General features: G+C 37.4%; 3 protein-coding genes across 6 annotated transcripts in view; 1 reads left to right on the forward strand and 2 right to left on the reverse strand.

The window, feature by feature from the left end:
* Nucleotides 1-1,912: 1,912 nt before the first annotated feature.
* Nucleotides 1,913-3,121, reverse strand: LOC121330453 (melanin-concentrating hormone receptor 1-like). Its single transcript, XM_041276983.1, has one exon. It carries the CDS (start codon nucleotides 3,095-3,097, stop codon nucleotides 2,135-2,137), a length of 963 nt encoding a protein of 320 aa, XP_041132917.1. The 5' UTR covers nucleotides 3,098-3,121; the 3' UTR covers nucleotides 1,913-2,134.
* Nucleotides 3,122-10,613: 7,492 nt separating this feature from the next.
* On the reverse strand, nucleotides 10,614-17,318 carry LOC121330452 (lipid droplet assembly factor 1-A-like). Of its 4 annotated transcripts, none has more exons than XM_041276978.1 (5): nucleotides 17,128-17,302; nucleotides 16,003-16,116; nucleotides 14,589-14,757; nucleotides 13,324-13,462; nucleotides 10,614-10,794 (listed from the first exon to the last, which is right to left on the reverse strand). In XM_041276978.1, the coding sequence occupies exons 2-5, from the start codon at nucleotides 16,096-16,098 to the stop codon at nucleotides 10,695-10,697; spliced, it is 504 nt and encodes a 167-aa protein (XP_041132912.1). In that variant the 5' UTR covers nucleotides 16,099-16,116; nucleotides 17,128-17,302; the 3' UTR covers nucleotides 10,614-10,694. The 4 variants fall into 4 exon arrangements, with proteins under 4 accessions (XP_041132912.1, XP_041132915.1, XP_041132914.1 ...); XM_041276981.1 differs by lacking the exon at nucleotides 17,128-17,302 and adding an exon at nucleotides 17,024-17,114; XM_041276980.1 differs by lacking the exon at nucleotides 17,128-17,302 and adding an exon at nucleotides 16,966-17,096.
* Nucleotides 17,319-17,869: 551 nt separating this feature from the next.
* Nucleotides 17,870-19,707, forward strand: part of LOC121330574 (dynein heavy chain 3, axonemal-like) — a 51,560-nt gene continuing 49,722 nt past the window's right edge. The window contains exons 1-2 of the mRNA XM_041277184.1: nucleotides 17,870-18,024; nucleotides 18,719-18,820. Of these exons, the coding sequence (XP_041133118.1) occupies nucleotides 18,007-18,024; nucleotides 18,719-18,820 (120 nt within the window). The 5' untranslated portion in view covers nucleotides 17,870-18,006. The remainder of the gene's footprint in view (nucleotides 18,025-18,718; nucleotides 18,821-19,707) is intronic.

Consider the following 19,707-nt stretch of genomic DNA (forward strand, 5'->3'; position numbering starts at 1 on the left):
TAATCAAAAGAAAAGTATACTCTTGTAGGTATATATATATATATATATATATATATATATATATATATATATATACATATATATATATATATATATATATATATATATATTTTTATAAAACTGATGCTCACATTATGGTAAATATGTAGCTGAAGATAATTCCATTAAATGAACCGATTCTGCTTCCCGATATTACAGTGCTGCACTTCAGCTTCGTTCACCTGAATTCTGCGGGTTGGGCGGTCCACCGCTGGTGGCTTGGAGTTTCATTCATTCCATGTTCTTCATATGAAGCGATTCCTCTACCTTGCTCCTTTCATAATGTAACCGATTCAAGTAATACTATCAGCAATTCGCCTTGTTAACTAGCTCGCTATCTGACACATCCCTTAATGATATTTATGTGTGCAGTTCACGGAGAGAAATAACAGATTGATTGCAGACACGTCAAAATGCCCACGTTTAGTTTAAAGAGTTTAGGAAGCAGCCCTTCCAATACTCGATTTGAAGCAAGTTGCTCAAAACTAAATAAGTTTCGTTCAGTTCCAAAGAAGTTACATTGCTGAGGCGTCATTTGGAGCTTCTTTACAATGCACGGTTAGTAATGCTTCCTTACGATTAAAGTGCTGCACACATGTTCACAGCACTATCTGTCTTGTCAGAATGAGCTAAAAAGTACCCGTGTGCATTTTAAGTTCTGACGAGCAGAGACAGGCTGCATCCTCTCCCTCTGGGAACCCCTCAAGGTGCTTGTTTCTCACGGCTATACCTAATGACAGGTTCAATGGAATATACATGTTTAAGTACGATCTCCTATCCAATAATCGGATTCCTCAGCTTAAAGCAGTCTTTAACCCTTTAACCTTGACTGCTTATTTAGTAGTTGAGTTTTTATTTATATATTTATTTATCTGCTGCTTCACACATAGCTCAGTTTTTGTAATGGTTTGGCTATTTAAATAAACAGAATTGCAATTGCATAGCTGTGGATGAAGAATGTGGTATTTTGTCGCAGGATATGTTATGTTAAAGGTGTATTTGTCATAACTTGCAAGAATAGAATTGAATGTCATGTAATGGTCTATAGCTCGGAAATTGTTAATTTGCACATTGACCTGATTTCCAGTGACTATTTTATTGGGGCACGTAAATGTAATTAAGACCTGAGAGAAGAAGGATTTGTATGTACTCTCTAATGAGTGTCCAGGAGCTCATTAAAAAAAAACCCAGAAAGAATCTAAATGCATACTTTAATTTTGGATTGATTATTATATCCTTCTTATTTTGTGAGGATAGTAAAATCAATGTATACATTTTCATTAATATTGTTTTATTTTAACAGTAACATGCTTTTCCAAAGGAAAAAAACACACATTTATTTGATCATATATTCATATCCATACCATAGCTCAGTACATTCTGATTTTCAGTGTTTTTTAAACATAATATAAAACATAAAACACTAGAAATGTTGAATTGTGGTTTGCAAGGCTTCCTAGTCCATATTTACAGAAATGTGTCATTCAACAACTATACAATACTCAACGTTTTCAATACGTTCAATAGCAAACTGGACAAAACATAAACGATACAACAATATTTACCAAAATTAAACGCCACAATGATTTGCAACAGAATATTAAGACAATGGTCAATAAAACCACCTGCATGAAAACAGATAAGTCAGCCACGTTAAATCTGATCATTCCATTTGTATTTTTTCGTTTTTGTATTTGTTTATTATTATATTTCATTCATTCATTCAATTCAGAAACAATTTTATCAGACGGTGTCTGATGTTCTATGGATGCCTCAGATGGACACTGTCCAAGGTGCTGATTCTAGTTACGCTGTTATTGAGAACAGTTATATATACACGAAAAGGAATTTCCAAAGAATTGCTAACATCACAGTTCGCTATTCCTAACCACATATTTTCTAAATTTAAAATAAATAAACACAGGCAGATAAAAAAAAAAACTTGACTACTACTCGTAGGAACTAACCACAACACATCTGTACATTTTAATACCCCTCTTGACCCGATCACATTCAAACACAGAAGTGCTGATGTTCTTTCTTGAAAACAAAACGAGCTGAAATCTTCGAGAGATGACCACTGCAATCAGAAAGTCTATCTTCCGGGAATCGAAACCAACTGTAACTGCTGTTGCTCAGAATGATGATCCATTTTCCTGCGATTTCGTCGGCTCCTGGCGGGGCTTTGTATGTCTTCAGCGGGTCTGACCGAGACTATAAATCTTCTCCTAAAGCTTGCACACAGCACAATGTAGATAAACGGGTTCAGGCAACTGTTCGCGTAGCCCAGGCTGATAGCAACCCTGTATGCGTAATAGAATGACAGTGTCGGCTTAACTACTGCCAGCTGAATCAACTGCAACACATAGAAGGGAGCCCAACAACAGAAGAAAACTAAGCAGATAGTGATTGCTATCCTGGTCACCTTTTTAGTCTTTATCCTGGCACTCCTCTGCGTGGTTAGAGCCTCCGAGGAGGTCATTCTGAGCAAAATCCTCCAGTAAGCCACTGATATAAGCGTAAAAGGTATGGCAAAGGCGATGAAAAACTGATATAGCGTGTACCAGTAGATATCTGTCTCCGGGTTCGGCAAGCGAATCCCGCAACCTAACACTCCACCGGGCAAAGGAATCAGCCGGGCGTACATCCAAACGGGAGTGATGCTAAGGAACGAAATGACCCAGAGGATGCAAATTATTAGAACGGCAACAGCGGGTCTTCTGAACCGCACAGAGGTGAGGGGGTAGACAGTCGCTAGGTACCTGTCAAGTGTCATGGCAGTCAGGATGTAGGTGCTGGTAAACTGACTGTTGGTGTCTAGGGCTGTAATGATCGTGCAAACAGTCTCTCCAAAGTGCCAAACTCCGTTACCCAGCAGCTGGTGAATGAGGAACGGCATCCCTAGCAGGAAAAGCAGGTCCACAACCGATAAATTAACAATGAATATATCGGGGACGCTGCTTCTGCACCTGAACTTTGACTTACTGAACACGGTGAAGATGACTATCACGTTCCCTATTATGCCCAGCAAGCAGATAATGCCAAAAACTGTTGGCATGAATATACTGCTATATGCAATATATTTGGTAGAATCTGTGTAAAACAAAACCCAACAACAATTAGAGATCAGGGATTATACTGTACGTCGTAAAGCTCGATAAACAACGCATAAAGCAAAAACAAGTAATGTGTTAATATCCCTAGCTATTACTGGTTGCATTTTCTTAAAGCTACACTTTTGGTAACACAAAAGTTAACTCCTGATCAACTAAAATACGATTAAGGAATTACAAAACATATCTCACCCGTATCGGATTTGTTTTGTTGTAAGTCCGTAATATTTGCGGTGGTAACCACACTTTCCATAGAATCCATATCGTCGTCAGTCGTGGTTACTTTCTTCTTTCTCTGAGCTATGTTATTGTTTCTGTCAAGGTTTTGGAAACATTAGTGGCTCTTACCATTACTGACAAACTGTGATAAAGCAGGAGCGGTGTCGTTTGAAGCTACGTGTGACTGATGTCTGAGAGGTATTTAAAGTGTGCGCAGCACCAGCCACCATCCTGCTCCTAGACGAGGCAAGTGTCGCTAAGTCACCACGCATTCTTCTTGGTGAACGGTCGTAGTTAAAGCTGTACTGGGGGTATGACAGAAACTCACAGGCGCACAGTATTTGCTATGGTTACACGACATTCCAAGCAAAATATGTGACCAATCAGTTAAGATTTCTTTGGAATGGCATAGAAATTATGTTTGTTTTTTTATTTTTCCTAGCGGTTGATAATCTTTTTTTTTTTTTTTTTTTTTAAAGGTTAAAGTTAAATAAAAAAAAACTAGTAAAATCAATCTATTCAAAATAGAGCAAAATCACAATCTGTATTGTAGCATTCACTAAACTCGTTTGTCCAACACTGCCAACAACATGCGATAATATGTGAATTCGATTAGGTGTGTACTGTATAGTACACACATGCAAAAGTACGTATGTATAGAGAAAAAATTCAGGGCACTGGCATGAATGGTCATAACAGGCATTATTGCATTATAATCTTGTTGAATCTCATTTCAATATTGCATTATAGCTGGTTGTATCTCATCTCATTATTGAATTATAACATGATTTTAGCTTTAAAATCTATTTTCCCATCATGCTGACAACTTGAACCAAAAATGTTTGTGTCTTAACCATTGCATGGGGAATGTTGGTACTTTGTTTATTCTCTAGTGGTTTTGTTAGAACATAAGAAGGTTTACAAACGAGAGGAGGCCATTCAGCCCTTCTTGCTCATTTGGTTGTTAGTAGCTTATTGATCCCAGAATCTCATCAAGCAGCTTCTTGAAGGATCCAAGGGTGTCAGCTTCAACAACATTACTGGAGAGTTGATTCCAGACCCTCACAATTCTCTGTGTAACAAAGTGCCTCCTATTTTCTATTCTGGATTCCCCTTTGTCTAATCTCTATTTGTGACCACTGGTCCTTGTTTCTTTTTTCAGGTCAAAAATGTCCCTTGGGTCAACATTGTCAATACCTTTTAGAATTTTGAATGCTTGAATTAGGTCGCCACGTAGTCTTCTTTGTTCAAGACTGAATGATTCCATTCTTTCAGACTGTCTGCATATGACATGCTTTTTAAACCCGGAATAATTCTGGTCGCTCTTCTTTGCACTCTTTCTAGAGCAGCAATATCCTTTTTTATAGCGAGGTGACCAGAACTGAACACAATATTCAAGATGAGGTCTTACTAATGCATTGTACAGTTTTAACATTACTTTCCTTGATTTAAATTCAACACTTTTCACAATATATCTGAGCATCTTGTTGGCCTTTTTTATAGCTTCCCCACATTGTCTAGATGAAGACATTTCTGAGTCAACATAAACTCCTAGGCCTTTTTCATAGATTCCTTCTTCAATTTCAGTGTTTCCCATATGATATTTATAATGCACATTTTTATTGCCTGCGTGCAGTACCTTACACTTTTCTCTATTAAATGTCATTTGCCATGTGTCTGCCCAGTTCTGAATCTTGTCTAGATCATTTTGAATGACCATTGCTGCTGCAACAGTGTTTGCCACTCCTCCTATTTTTCTGTCATCTGCAAATTTAACAAGTTTGCTTACTATACCAGAATCTAAATCATTAATGTAGATTAGGAATAGCAGAGGACCTAATACTGATCCCTGTGGTACTCCACTGCTTACCTCGCTCCATTCTGAGGTTTCTTTTCTAATCAGTACTTTCTGTGATCTACATGTTAACCACTACATTTGTTAACCATACATTTCCTTGAATCCCTACTGTGTTCAGTTTGAAAATTAATATTTTATGCAGGACTTTACCAAAAGCTTTCTGGGAATCTAAATAAACCATGTCATATGCTTTGCAATTATCCATTATTGATGTTGCATCCTCAAAAAAATCAAGCAGGTTAGTTAGACACAATCTCCCTTTCCTAAAACCATGTTGACTGTCTCCCAAGTATACTGTTACCATATAGGTAATTTTTCATTTTGGATCTTATTATAGTTTCCATAAGTTAACATATACTAGAAGACAGGCTTATTGGTCTGTTGTTACTTAGTTCGGTTCTGTTTCCTTTTTTGTGGATCGGTATTACTTTTGCGATTCTCTGTCAGTATAACCCGTGTCAAGAGACTGTTGCATGATCTTGGTTAGTGGTTTGTAAATAAAATTTCTTTGAGTACTATCTCATCCAGCCCAGGGGATTTGTTGATTTTAAGAGCTCCTTGTCCCTTTATTGTCCCTTTTATCACTCGGTTATGATAAAGTTATTTAAAACAATGATCTATTAAACCATTTTGGCAATTTTGTTTTAGATTAAGATTTGTCTACTTTTGGGATGTAATTGTTTTGCGCCTCTAGTACTACATTTTTTAAAAAAACAGCCATCCTTTTTCTGTGGATGTTTTCTCTATTTTACTCCAATCTACTTCTGTTAGTCTTTGTTTCATACCTTCATAGTTTGCCTTTCTAAAATTGTAAACCTTAGCTTTAGTTATTATTTTTTGGGTTTTAAAAATCACTTCAAATGAGACTATATTGTAGACTGAGTTTTCCCAATGGTTCTCTGACCTCTGTTTTAGTTATTCTGTCTTCGTTATTTGAAAAGACTAAATCAAGGTATGCTGGTCTCCCATTATATACATATAGTGCCGAGAAAAAGTGTGGAACCCCAGTGATAATTATGGAAATTCCAAAGTTTTACCATGATAGCCCTCTTGAATCAAAACTAATCTTTTCTTAAATATCCAATAGGGTTTATATTGACCATTTCTGTCTTTTGAAACAAAATGATGTATGAATTAGACAAACAATGAGTAATTAAGATTCAGGGTATGGAAAAAGTAAGTGAACCCGTGGTTTTATCAGCTCAATTAAGGGGATAATTAGAATCAGATGTTGAATTAGGTAGATCTTCAGGGGTGAGTTTGGGAGGCCCGACCCTATATAAAGATCAGAAACTTTGTGAGTTTGGTCTTCACCATACAGGTGTGTGGAAACCCAGAAATACAGTGTACAAATTGAGAAAGTTCAAGACCACAGTCACTCTACCCAGGAGCGGTCATCATACCAAAATCTCTCCCAAGTACAAACCGGAAAATCATCAATGAAAATACAAAGAACCCCAGAGTAACTTCCAAGGATCTACAGACCACTCTTGCCGGGGTTAATGTCAGTGTTCATGACTCAACTATCAGAAAAAGATTGAACAAGAATGATGTTCATGGAAGGATAGAGAGGATGAAACCATTGCTTTCTAAAAAGAATATTTCTGCCTGTCTGAAGTTTGCCAAAGAGCACATAGATGATCCACAAGACTTCTGGAACAATGTTCTCTGGACAGACGAGTCAAAGGTAGAACTTTTTGGCCTCAATGAGAAATGTTATGTTTGGCGAAAACCAGACACTGTGTTCGAAGAGAAGAACTTCATCCCAACCGTCAAGCATGGTGGTGGGAGTGTGATGGTTTGGGGTTGCTTTGCTGCCTCAGGACCTGGACGGCTTGCCATCACTGACACAACCAAGAATTCTGCATGTATATCGTATCATAAGATTCTAGAGGAGAATGTCAGGCCATCCGTCCGTGAGCTGAAGCTGAACCGAAAGTGGGTCATGCAGAAAGACAATGATCCTAAACATACAAGCAGATCTGCAGAAGAAGAAATTCCACATTTTAGAATGGCCTAGTCAAAGTCCGGACCTAAACCCCATCGAAATGTGGCAGGACCTGAAGCGAGCTGTCCATGCAAGGAAGCCCTCAAATGTCACCAAGTTCAAACAGTTCTGTAAGGAGGAATGGCCAAAATCCCTTAAAACCGTTGTGAGACTGACCAAGTGTTACAGTAAATGCTTAGTTGAAGTCATTGCTGCTCAAGGGGGTGCCACCAGTTACTGAATCTAAAGGTTCACATAGTTTTTCACACATGGATATTGAATATTGAATCATTTGTGGATAAATGTTGAAAAGGTATCATGTTTTTGTGTCATTTGTTTAATCAGTTTATCTTTATCTATTATTAGAACTTAAATTAAGATCTAATAACATTTTAGGTTTGAAATATGTGAAAATCCTAAGGGGTTCACAAACTTTTTCTCGGCACTGTATATATATATATATATATATATATATATATATATATATATATATATATATATTGAACAAAAATATAAATTGCAACATGCAACAATTTCAAATATTTTACTGAGTTACAGTTCATATAAGGAAACCAGCCAACTGAAATAAATTCATTAGGCCCTAATCTATGGATTACACATAACAAATATGCATCTGTTGGTCATAGATACCTTAAAAGAAAAAGGTAGGGGCTTGTATTTGAAAACCAGTCAGTATCTGGTGTGACCACCATTTGCCTCAAGCAGCGCGACACATCTCCTTCGCACAGAGTTGATCAGGCTGTTGATTGTGGCCTGTGGAATGTTGTCCCACTCCTCTTCAATAGCTACGCGAAGTTGCTGGATATTGGCGGGAACTGGAACATGCTGTCGTACACGTCGATCCAGAGCATCCCAAACATGCTCAATGGGTGACATGTCTGGTGAGTATGCAGGCCATGGAAGAACTGGGACATTTTCAGCTTCCAGGAATTGAGTACAGATACTTGCGACATGGAGCCATGCATTATCATGCTGAAACATGAAGTGATGGGCCTCAGGATCTCGTCACGGTATCTCTGTGCATTCAAACTGCCATCGATAAAATGCAATTGTGTTCATTGTCTGTAGCTTATGCCTGCCCATACCATAATCCCACCGCCACCATGGGGCACTCTGTTCACAACGTTGACATCAGCAAACCACTCACCTACACGACCCCATACACGCTGTCTGCCATCTGCCTGGTACAGTTGAAACCGGGATTCATCTGTGAAGAGCACACTTCTCCAGCATGCCAGTGGCCATCGAAGGTGAGCATTTGCCCACTGAAGTCGGTTACGATGCCGAACTGCAGTCAGGTCAAGACCCTGGTGAGGATGACGAGCACACAGATGAGCTTCCCTGAGACGGTTTCTGACAATTTGTGCAGAAATTCTTCGGTTATGCAAACCCACAGTTTCATCAGCTGTCCGGGTGGCTGGTCTCAGATGATCCCGCAGGTGAAGAAGCTGGATGTGGAGGTCCTGGGCTGGTGTGGTTACACATGGTCTACGGTTGTGAGGCCGCTTGGACGTACTGCCAAATTCTCTAAAACGACATTGGAGGTGGCATATGGCAGAGAAATGAACATTCAATTCTCTGGCAACAGCTCTGGTGGACATTCCTGCAGTCAGCATGCCAATTGCACGCTCCCTCAAAACTTGAGACATCTGTGGCATTGTGTTGTGTGACAAAACTGCACATTTTAGAGTGGCCTTTTATTGTCCCCAGCACAAGGTGCACCTGTGTAATGATCATGCTGTTTAATCAGCTTCTTGATATGCCACATCTGTTAGGTGGATGAATTATCTTGGCAAAGGAGAAATGCTCACTAACAGGGATGTAAACAATTTTGTGCACAGTTTGAGAGAAATAAGCTTTTTGTGCGTATGGAAAATTTCTGGGATCTTTTATTTCAGCTCATGAAACATGGGACCAACACTTTACATGTTGCGTTTATATTTTTGTTCAGTGTATATATATATGGGATATATATTATTTAAAGCGGATTAATCGTCAGTGTATTTTTCATCCAGGGCCTGTGATACAATCAGCCTGCGCATGGAGGAAATCCATTTTATCAGTGTTTGAATGAATTGCAGAGATAATCCAATAACTGTGAATGAAGTATGGTCCAAGCCAGTAGATAATTGCATACAGCAGCATTGGCGGATACAGAAATCTAAAATTTTGAAAGCTCCAGCAGCAACTTATGTCTTGTTAAGCTAAAACGTTCTGTGAAGTATAGATTTTTTCGAAGTGCCATAAATTTAATTGCATGCATTGTGACCTGCACTGCAAGAAGCAAAATAATGCCAGTGTATTTTCAATAATTGCATTCTGGAGTGTTTAACAACACAACCAAGTAAGAAGAGGCTGGGTGGCAAAAAAAAATAATTGCAAACAATACATGTAGAATGGAAACAAATGTTTATTTTCTAGAAAATATCTTTCAAATTAGTTACAGAAGAATAATATTTAATAGTATAACGATATTTAGAAACAGTTTAACATTTAAAAACAGGAAACAGTGCATTTGTAATTGGATTTACTTAATCAAAACTTTACAAGTTATTTACAAGTTATTTATTACACAAGGCATTTAGAATAATATTTATGAAAATGTTGGCTACAAGGCAAGAATGCATTAGTTTTAGGCATACAGAGGGTAAACTGTACATATTATTCAGTGCAAAATGAGATAAAAATGTAACAAGGAAATGCAAGGATAATGAGCATTGTTAGTCACAGATAATAATGGCACTATAACATCACATTCCACAACCTTATAACCATATCTTATTATCAGACTTCCAAACAGACTAAGGTCAATAACCCCTGAAAACCTGCCTGACACCTGATCACCAAAAACTGGGTAACATCCCTTTGCACCTCCAAGAGAATAAAGGGGGGGGGGGGGGGGGGGGGGGGGGGGGGGGGGACTGCTTCCCCCAGCTGAAGAACAAAACAGAAAAAGGCACATTCCATATCTTCACTGACAGAAATTTCAGAACAATTTCTGTTTTGGGTATTTTGCTTATATAAGGTAAAGTTTGGCATACATTCTAGGCTGCTTCTTACTATTAGGTGCATTTTATTTAATAACGCACAGGTGGTACTCAATGGTGTCCGATGGTTTAACCTGCTAAGAAAGCTTCTTAATGCTGGTCCTTTTGGAAGCTGATTTAAAGCTTATTAAATTATATTCCACACTGCAGTTCACAATGAATTGTGAATCAATTAAGGTGATTACACAGAAACATAACAAATATTTCAACTAATGAGCTCTTGAGTGTTACTACAATTAATCCAAAATGGGTTTGTTTAATATAACAAATATATGAAACTGTCAAATAACGATATTCAATGGCGATTCAAGTCCTTTAAACTTAAAAAAAAAAAAAGAAAAAAAAAAAGGCACACACACACACACACAAAGCAGACTCAAAAATGGAAAAGCCTACTGGCACCGCTGTTACTATCCTTTCTGTTTCTGAAAACCTGGGTTGGGGCAGGAAAAGGCATCACTCTCACATCTTGGACGGCTTCCGATGGTGTTCTGCTTCATGTAGGCTGAGCTTAAGGTAAGAAAAACACTGGTTTAATCCCTTAGGATCCTAGTGAATTCCATCATTCCTGCATAACTTAAAAGATCAAAACGAGGCAGCAGGCTCACCCTAATTAACGATGACACCTGCACTTCTGCTGTCTTACTGCAACAATATCCACAAGAGGAAGTAGACAGTTTATGTTAACACTTTAAAATAAGTGTCTGTAATTCCATTGTAACTAACACATGATTTCAAATGAAATTCCTATTAAATTCAAAATTCATGACTTCATAACATTTCCCTTAATACACATGAAATAACCGACACTCATTTTAAAGTGTTACCCAGTTTATTTATACATTCAGGATACAGTCAGACATCATTCCAGAAAGAATATTAGGAATTGTTGAATACAGACATCAACTACCAGATAGTACTGCAACAACACTGAAGAACTGCAAGCACAGACTCAGTCAATTACAGTCGGTTATGAGCTGTACAGGTATGGTACTGCAAGAATGATCCAGCCTAAGCCGTGTTTCATTTTGGGTTTGGATTTTTGATTTCTGACTGGAATAATTGCTGGAAGGATTTTACAGTGAAAGTTAAAATTAAATCACAGCCTTTACCTAGCAGAATCAACATGGTGATGCTGTGAAACACTGTCAATTTGTCAGACGGGCTTATCAAAGACAAGAATGAACAGTCTTTTTGAGATTGGAACAAATATAAAACCTGTGAGAAAGTGAGCTGGCTGTGTCAGTGACGCAGTCCCAGGAGAGGTGGTGTTGAGGGGAGTCTGAGCTACAGTGATACAAGGCCTTGAGAAATGTGCATTTCAAGGTGTTACACTGCACTGTTTGATGCCTCATCCCAGTGGACTCACAAACCTTAAATGCCAAAAGCTTAAAACATATTTTAAAAAGATTATAGAATGCAGTCATTTTATTTCCATTTAAGAGAAAACAAGAAAAACAAGATAATTGCGGTTTATTCGGGCCTTCCTGTACCAAGAAATTCACAATAGTTGCATCTGTGCGAATGTCACTTTAATTAAGGTCATTTTTGAAAATAACAGGTTTTAGCAGAAATGCTCACTTACAGTACACACTGAAACATCATATCGCTTCACTTTTGTCACTGCAGTGGCTTGTGAACAAAGAATCTACTCCAAGCACTTGTCAATCATTACTGAAACTGCACCATCAAAGTGTGTAATTGCTGGAGAACTTTTAAACTAGGCGTTTGTATGCAACTGTAAATTACTGTAGTTTTAAAATAGTGGGCTTAACCCCAGCGACTTGCCCTATCTACAGGAGCGTCAACACTACCAGACAATTTCTTCATTTTCTATGCAGAATACAAATTAACTCAGCTATTTTAAATTCTAATAACGCATCCACATGGCATTGAAATGGCTAATTATCTAAATCCCTGGTCCACAAGAACAATCACAAGATCTGAAGGTTAATGAATAAACCATTTGCTTATTACAGTGCCACCCATAACGCTGTTGTCGGGGTCCATCATTCAAGACTGCGTTATTTGTGCTTTACCTTACAATGAATATTGGCATTTTTGTTTCCAAAATGATTTACAATGGCGAAATTAATATTGTACAGTACAGTGGAAAATGAAGGAAGGAGACGCACACAATCTGCAAGTACTACAATCCACAGTTTATTGGGACGAGTACTCCTGGCCTGTCAGCCTGGGCCACACCAAAAACAGCAAACAGTCTTGTACATTCACACAGCAGGTTGCCTGACTCAGCTGTCAGCTTTGTCTAGGTTGATGTTGGCTTTCAAGTCCCCGCCTACCCAGACATCAGTCAATCCCAGCTGAGCGTGTGCGCGCACACACACTCGCACACGCACACACGTTGTGTAACAGTATAAATCCTGGTATATGTATAATGGAAACTGCTATTCCACCATTTAAAGCTTACACCACTCTTATTTAAATTGTATATTTTTTAGGATAAATGTAAATAATAGAATCCAAAGACGTTTATACACACTTGTACTGTTTCGTACTTGTTTTGTAAAATTAACGGACAGTTTATTTTTACTACAGGAAAAAAAAGGGTTTAAATACTGTAGTGTAAAACAACAATAAAACCCACCGTTTGCGAGTCAAATTGCATTATGAAATGGGAGCCACGACCTTACCGTATTATAACTGACTCCACACTATAACATGTCGCGTTACAATGGGGTAGCACTGTACTTATTTATCATACTGCAAGCTTGCCATTGCCTTATACTACTTGCATTAAGGCATTAAGGAGGCCTTTTAATGACATTGTCGTTAATCGTTATGTAACAAAGCCTGGGGATGATGCGGTGGACAGATTTAACTTTGTGCCTAAGACACACGGTAAAGCATCAGTACACTGGTGAATCCACAAGACTACAATACCACACAATGACCCTGTTTATTAAAGTGTTTTACTCCAGTGTGTAATGTGTATAAAGGAAAACACAGCCGGTACAAAACTACTGAAAAGGTTAATTGAACAACTTTTAGTGTAATAACCTCCTTGCAAATTCTTACCGGTGGCTGTAGTAATAGTCAAGCACGTTGGAGGCAGTTATGTAAAAGGCACTGAAGATAGCAGACACAACAAAGGCAATGACGGCGAGACCACAGAGCACACACAGCAGGGCTATTCCGCCGAGCAACAGCAGAAAACCTGTAGACACAGAGACACTTCTGAGGAAAAAACACATTGAACATTTCTGACAGAACTTTCATTTTGGTCCACAAGTACAGACTTTAAGAAAACAGATGTTAATGGGAGGCAAATCTAGATCAAAAGATTTAGAAATGTTTTTTAAAATGTAGTTTGCTTAAGAATGGGGAAGGGTATACAACAACAGGGCCTTTGACTATATGGTACAGTACAAGTTATTGAAAACTTTTCTATTTTAAATTTTTATCAGTGTCCCCCTTTTGCAGTTTTAAGCCCATACAATTCAGCCAAGGTCAGCATCTGACAATCCCATAATAGAGTGTGTCCACAAAGTTTAATACCAAAGAAAGAGTTAATTACTTATGCCTTAACAATGGGAATGTGTCCTATTAAAACAAAGCATGAAACCAAGTGTTCCTCATGCCCAGCTGTCTGAGGTGGAAACAAAACAGTTTTTTTTTTGTTTTTTTACTGCATTGCCAGAATTTAGACATGCTGATGTGTGAAATCCCATTAGCCCTAAATCTACTCAAAGAAAGTAAAAGAAACTCAGTGTTGGCTTTGAAATGCAAATTAAATCCATGAAGAAGGGTAACTGCCTGAATGTCTACACTGGTCCAAGGTTTAATAGCAAACTAATGAGGTAACCTCCATCAAAGTCAGTTGGAGAGACAGATTTCTGCAGCCCATAATGCCAATTGGCACTGATCCATCTCAGTCTGTTACTGATGCACACAACTTGGTCTAGCTTCCTAATAACTTTCTAATCATTCCCAGTAGCAGAGGGAATTGTGTAAATACACCTCTGACAAAAAACAGCTAGACCTCAAATTAACACATCATAAAAGCACCAATCAGTCATCTTTAGTTAAAACTGACTCTGAGGTCCTCAATGAATCTCATCAAAGAACAATTTGCAGAACGATCTGAAATTGTTCTTCCAGTATTACTCTTGTGGTATCAGGATGAGTGTAATTCCAACACACAACAGCCTCTGTTAAATCTTTTAGATTATCTCCATACAAGTATTATTAATAAACCTAACTGAAGTCAGCAAGTTGTTAACTCATAAACAATATGGAAATAGGAATAACTGCCCTCTCCTAGTGGTTAGCTGTAGAATTACCTTGCAAGAAGACAAACCCAATAGAGGCAGTCACAAACGTGACAATAGCAAAGGTCAGGAACAGGCCAACGGGTACTGTTGCCATGGCACCAAACACCAACAGGGTCAGGGCAAAAAAGGGGTGGCCATCAAGGTACTGTCCCGCTGGGGTATTCATGATATCTGCAAGCTGACAATTAGCAAAAGCTATATTTAGCAATTACGTTTAATGAATGAAATCAGAACCATGCGGTTAACAGTAACAACAATAACTATGGCCTATAGGCATCTAGCTGCTTATGACTGTGACAGTAGTGTGCTGGTCTGCTAAGGAAAGGAACTCTAAGAAAAAATGCCAATTAACTTGGTAGGCCAGCAATTAAAAAGCAAGAAAAGACAGTGCTGATATACCTGCTGCATTTAAAGACAAAAATAGCAATACTGCATTTACTAACTATGCATTTACTGCAGTGGAACCTGCATTAATGTACCCTTTTCTTGTTGTTTATCCCTTGCTCTGTTTAACCTTCTTGTCTTAGAGATAAACAGGTGCAAACTTACTAAATTCTAAGTGAATCAAACAATGTACTGTAATTGCTTGAAGTGTTAACATGAACATCTTTCCAGTACTACAGTACGCACTGCCAAATGTGTATGGACAGAAAACATATTTTAGACAATACTGACCTATTACCAGTTTGCAGCATTTTTGTAAAAGTGAAAAAAAACATACAGCAAGTCCTACAGCACAACCAAGAAACATCCAAAGTGCATGAAGGATCTCTTAAAAGAAACTCCAGAGTTATAATGTGCACTTGGGTTTTTTTGTGTCCTACTATTGCCAACTGCCAATTTGCCACTGGACTGTAATTTTAGTTTGCATTCTCAAGCTGTACAAAATACCACGCAGCACAATACAGGTCAAAATCTACTGACATCAGGCTGATCAACACAACACGAACAGATAATTGTGTGTGGCTTTGCACAATAAACACGCATTTCATCAAGAACATCCCGAGTGCTTTTACATTGCTTGCTGCCTGACCTTTTGCCACCTTTCTTTACATAATTTCTTGACAATGGTATTTTAGAAACCATTTGTCTAGCTTCTTAATCTGCTAGACAAATGGAAACTGCACAGAGAGAGAGACAACCTGCGCAGAAGCACTTTTTTTTTTTTTTTTTTAAATAACTTTTGAACAAATAGTGCTGTAGGGTACAATGAATCATACTCTATATGGGATTAAATCAGAATAAAGCTATTTACACAGTTAATTTTAATGGAACCAAAAATAATAATAATAATAATAATAATAATAATAAATAATAATAATAATACCCCATTTCACTTTGGTTTCTTATGCTATTGTTTTCTAAATAATATCCTAATTCAACTCCTGTATGTGGTTAAATGAAATCAGAGGGCTTACTGTACCTTTGACTTGCTGTTCATGGTGTTCATTATTGAATTTAGCTGGCTCTGTAGCTCCTGCATGTCCTTGGGTAACGAAATTCCTTCACTTTTCCACATTGAATGAAAACGACTCAACTATGAGTGAGGAAACAAACATTAGTTAAAAATCTCTTCTAAACCCCAGGATTACCTAAACAAGATACAATGGAAAACCAATAAGACTAATATATTATTGTCATTATTATATTGCTACTATATTATTATTACACAAACCAGTTAGTAACACAATATAGTTCTGTTTTGGAAAGAAACTTATATACAATACATATAATAAGGTATAGAACGATAAACAGAACAAGAACAGTGACCTGAACATCAAATTTCACTAAATTTCTGAAGAAGAAGAAGAAGAAGAAGAAGAAGAAGAAGAAGAAGAAGAAGTGTAATGTGTTGCTAAACGACAGCTTACTGTATGCGGGGTCAAATGTGACTATAGTCTACACAATTAAGCAATAAACGATGCTAATATTTAATAAAAGAAAGGTCAGTGAAAAATCATTACATTACGAGTCTGAAATGTCTTTTTAGACAATCAGTCAGCAACTTAGTACGACAGAAAATCAATTAAAATTGCAACTCTTCAACGTTTGCATAAAATTAACTGTATGACTCAAAATCTGGATTGGAGAGAAAAATAAACTATGCAAATGTAATATAAAACATAAGAAAAAATGTAATTGACACGTAACTTGCTTCGTGGTTAGAATCAATTGCGTAAACAAACAGCAATAGTCAGTGTTAACTGAAGCAAAGGTTTTAAACACTTGAAGCTGTGTTGAGGAAAAAAAACAAACAAACAAAAAAAGATAAGGCCTTCTTATATTTTCGAACCACGGAACCGTGGTGAAATCAAAACGGCCTGTTCTTCACCTTGTAACAAGCAAACAACAGTACAGACAGCAACAAATAACAAAATGTGTTTACACAAATGTAAGTCTGAGTAGGTAACCGGTATCTGGGCGACCATTTACATCTGTCCTACCGACTGATCTCAGGTTTCTTTGATGATTAATCCAAGGTATCTTCAATGTGGTGTAAACTATAACCTAAACTAAAAACGACGGAGCGCCCAATTTCCTTACTTACCCTAAATGAAGAGGTTTCGCTTACGTGCTTTTGTTTTGTTCGTTTTTTTGTTGAAACTGGGCGACAGATTTACTTTTTTATTTTACGTGTAACTAACCCTATTCCCACGCCAGCGTGTTTTTCAATGGGAACTGCCAGTGTATCTAAATATACAAAACATGAGACTGTGCAGCAACGATTTTAACCCCTTTGGTACTGGAAATAAATGTGCTCGCACCCGCCTCAGTATCGTAACTTTACATGATAACATTTATTTTAAAACAAGTATTTGTATTTGAGGATTTGTACAGCTACGTGTATTTTAAATAACCAAATTTATGTACAACAGAGTTATAGCTGTGCTATTAGCTCAGCTCAATCCCAACCCTGCTATTCAACCTGGCTGTAGCCTCGCAAACAGAGACGACTAATAATCTTAACACATTTTCGGGGGTTGAAAAAACTGTCTCAATTGCGCTGTACTGACAGCCAGGTATATGAATCACCCTTAAAAATGCCTTTTCCTAGCACGGGTAAAAAAAAGTGTGTAATATATATATATATATATATATATATATATATATATATATATATATATATATATATATATATATATATATATATATATATATCGATATATGTCATATTTTGTTGAATACTGAATACTCCAGCCTTTTGGGCAGAACCCGGTCACAACAAAACGTCTTTGTCATCAAGAACATCAACAGCAAGTAAACACTTTCTTGTGACCGAAGGCGGCTCTGGAATTCGTGTTTCTATTTAGATGACCTTCAAAACGGAAACCTGGGTTACTTTGGAAAGCAGACTAACGTTGTTTTCTTTTAAAAATGTAAAACAGTAAATACATGTAATACATTGTTTATAAAGTACCGAGAAAAAATGGAGCGCCTAAAGAAGGTAGGAAAAATTGTGTCTTCTATCGTTTTTTTTTTTTTTTTTGTGTAGTCGACGGGCACATCTCTAGGTATAGCTGAATATTCTTCAGAGCTAAATTGAGCCTATTCACATAAATGCAATTCACGTAAGTCAGGCCTGTGAATATGGTCCTACTGATTTGTACTGCAGTACTTGATCTTTCCTGTCGAGCAGTCCATTTACACCATGGTTATTGGTCTTTCTGCCAATGTGTGATCAAAGTGGGGGCTGGACTGAATATATGTTGGTGCACAAGGTTAAACCAGCACATGGATAAACAGTGTTTTATGAAGGCAGTGGCTTAAAAACAAACTCTGGCAGTAAACATTATTAAACTTTGTATACATATGTATGTACTGGACATGTTTACATGTAACAATAGTCTGACATGCAAAAGAAGTACAAACAAATAGTGGCATTTGCATTATATATATATAGCTATATATTATTATATATATATATATATTACTATATATATATATATATATGCATACACTTGAATAAAGACAGTGGTTGACAACATTTTAAATCAGGGTGTTGTGAACAGTTTAATAGCTAAAGCTAGACTGAAGTCAGTTGCACAATGCCCTTATCACCTAATGAAATGCATTATTAATACTTTTTGTAACAAACACCCCCCCTCCACCCTGACATAGATTTCTATTTTGTTTCAAAGATGGAGGACGACTCCCTCTTCAACATGAGTCACACAACACGATTGCCAGGGTTGCTTCCTCTACCAGCTGCCTCATCTGAGGAGCCATCTGAACTTTATCAGGTAAGCTGCTTTTTCATCTATCGGTAACTGATGATGGCACCCCTGAACAGCTTGGCAGCAGCACTGATAACTTTTCTTTTTGCATGTTTGATATTCTTTCCAAAGCTTGATTACTATGTTTGCTTTGTAAGTAATATTAAAAACCACACATCAGTAGTCATTACTTTGTGAACCAAACCTATGCGAATATTTATTGTACTATTGTAAACACAGTCAAGGTGACCTTCCCTTTTATGGTACCTGTAATTTATATTCTTGCAATGCTGTTGGTTGTGTTCAGTGTGCTTGCTGGCAAAGCAAATACATTATTGCTACCTCTATTGAACCAGGGACAGGTTGTAGAGATCACTAAAGGGACTACAGAGACATTGGCAGCAGTAATAAGAATGCTTACACACAAAGCAGTCACTCGTCTTGCAGCAAACCTGCCAGCTGTTTAGTGATGTATGAGTAGTATGTATGTATGTAGGGTTTACGTGTTACTACTCAACAGATGCTTCTTCTGAAAATGTTAATTAGGTATTTCCTTTCATCTGCTATTTTAGGTCTAAGATCGAGTCTATTGCAGCACATAGTATAGTATATGAGAAGCCTACGATAGCTTAGCTGTCCGAAAATGTATTCTATTTTACAGCAGCTCAGTTTGCTTTCAAAGTCTGATGATGGAAACTTTGCATCTAATCATAAAAATAAAAAAATGTGAACACAAATTAGAAGTAATTGCATCAAACCGTGTTTTGCTCAATTTCTTATAAAATGTTGTTGTAAGAGTTGTGTCCTACTTTCATACTTACAGTAATCGATCAGTCTAAGTGTCATTCAAATATTAATTAATATTGTTAAGTGCATGAACGTTCAATTCCTCCTGTTGTCCTCCAGCAAAAAAG

This window comes from Polyodon spathula, chromosome 18 (genome assembly GCF_017654505.1).
Source record: "Polyodon spathula isolate WHYD16114869_AA chromosome 18, ASM1765450v1, whole genome shotgun sequence".
Classification (NCBI taxonomy): domain Eukaryota; kingdom Metazoa; phylum Chordata; class Actinopteri; order Acipenseriformes; family Polyodontidae; genus Polyodon; species Polyodon spathula.

What these genes read in the sequence shown, in the direction of transcription:
- LOC121330453 (XM_041276983.1), bottom strand. Translation starts at nt 3,097, where the DNA reads ATGCCAACAGTTTTTGGCATTATCTGCTTGCTGGGCATAATAGGGAAC.
- LOC121330452 (XM_041276978.1), bottom strand. Translation starts at nt 16,098, where the DNA reads ATGTGGAAAAGTGAAGGAATTTCGTTACCCAAGGACATGCAGGAGCTA. An exon ending in CCATGAACAGCAAGTCAAAG is followed by an intron (nt 14,758 to 16,002) that starts GTACAGTAAGCC and finishes GCTAATTGTCAG; the next exon opens with CTTGCAGATATCATGAATAC. An exon ending in TGGGTTTGTCTTCTTGCAAG is followed by an intron (nt 13,463 to 14,588) that starts GTAATTCTACAG and finishes CTGTGTCTACAG; the next exon opens with GTTTTCTGCTGTTGCTCGGC.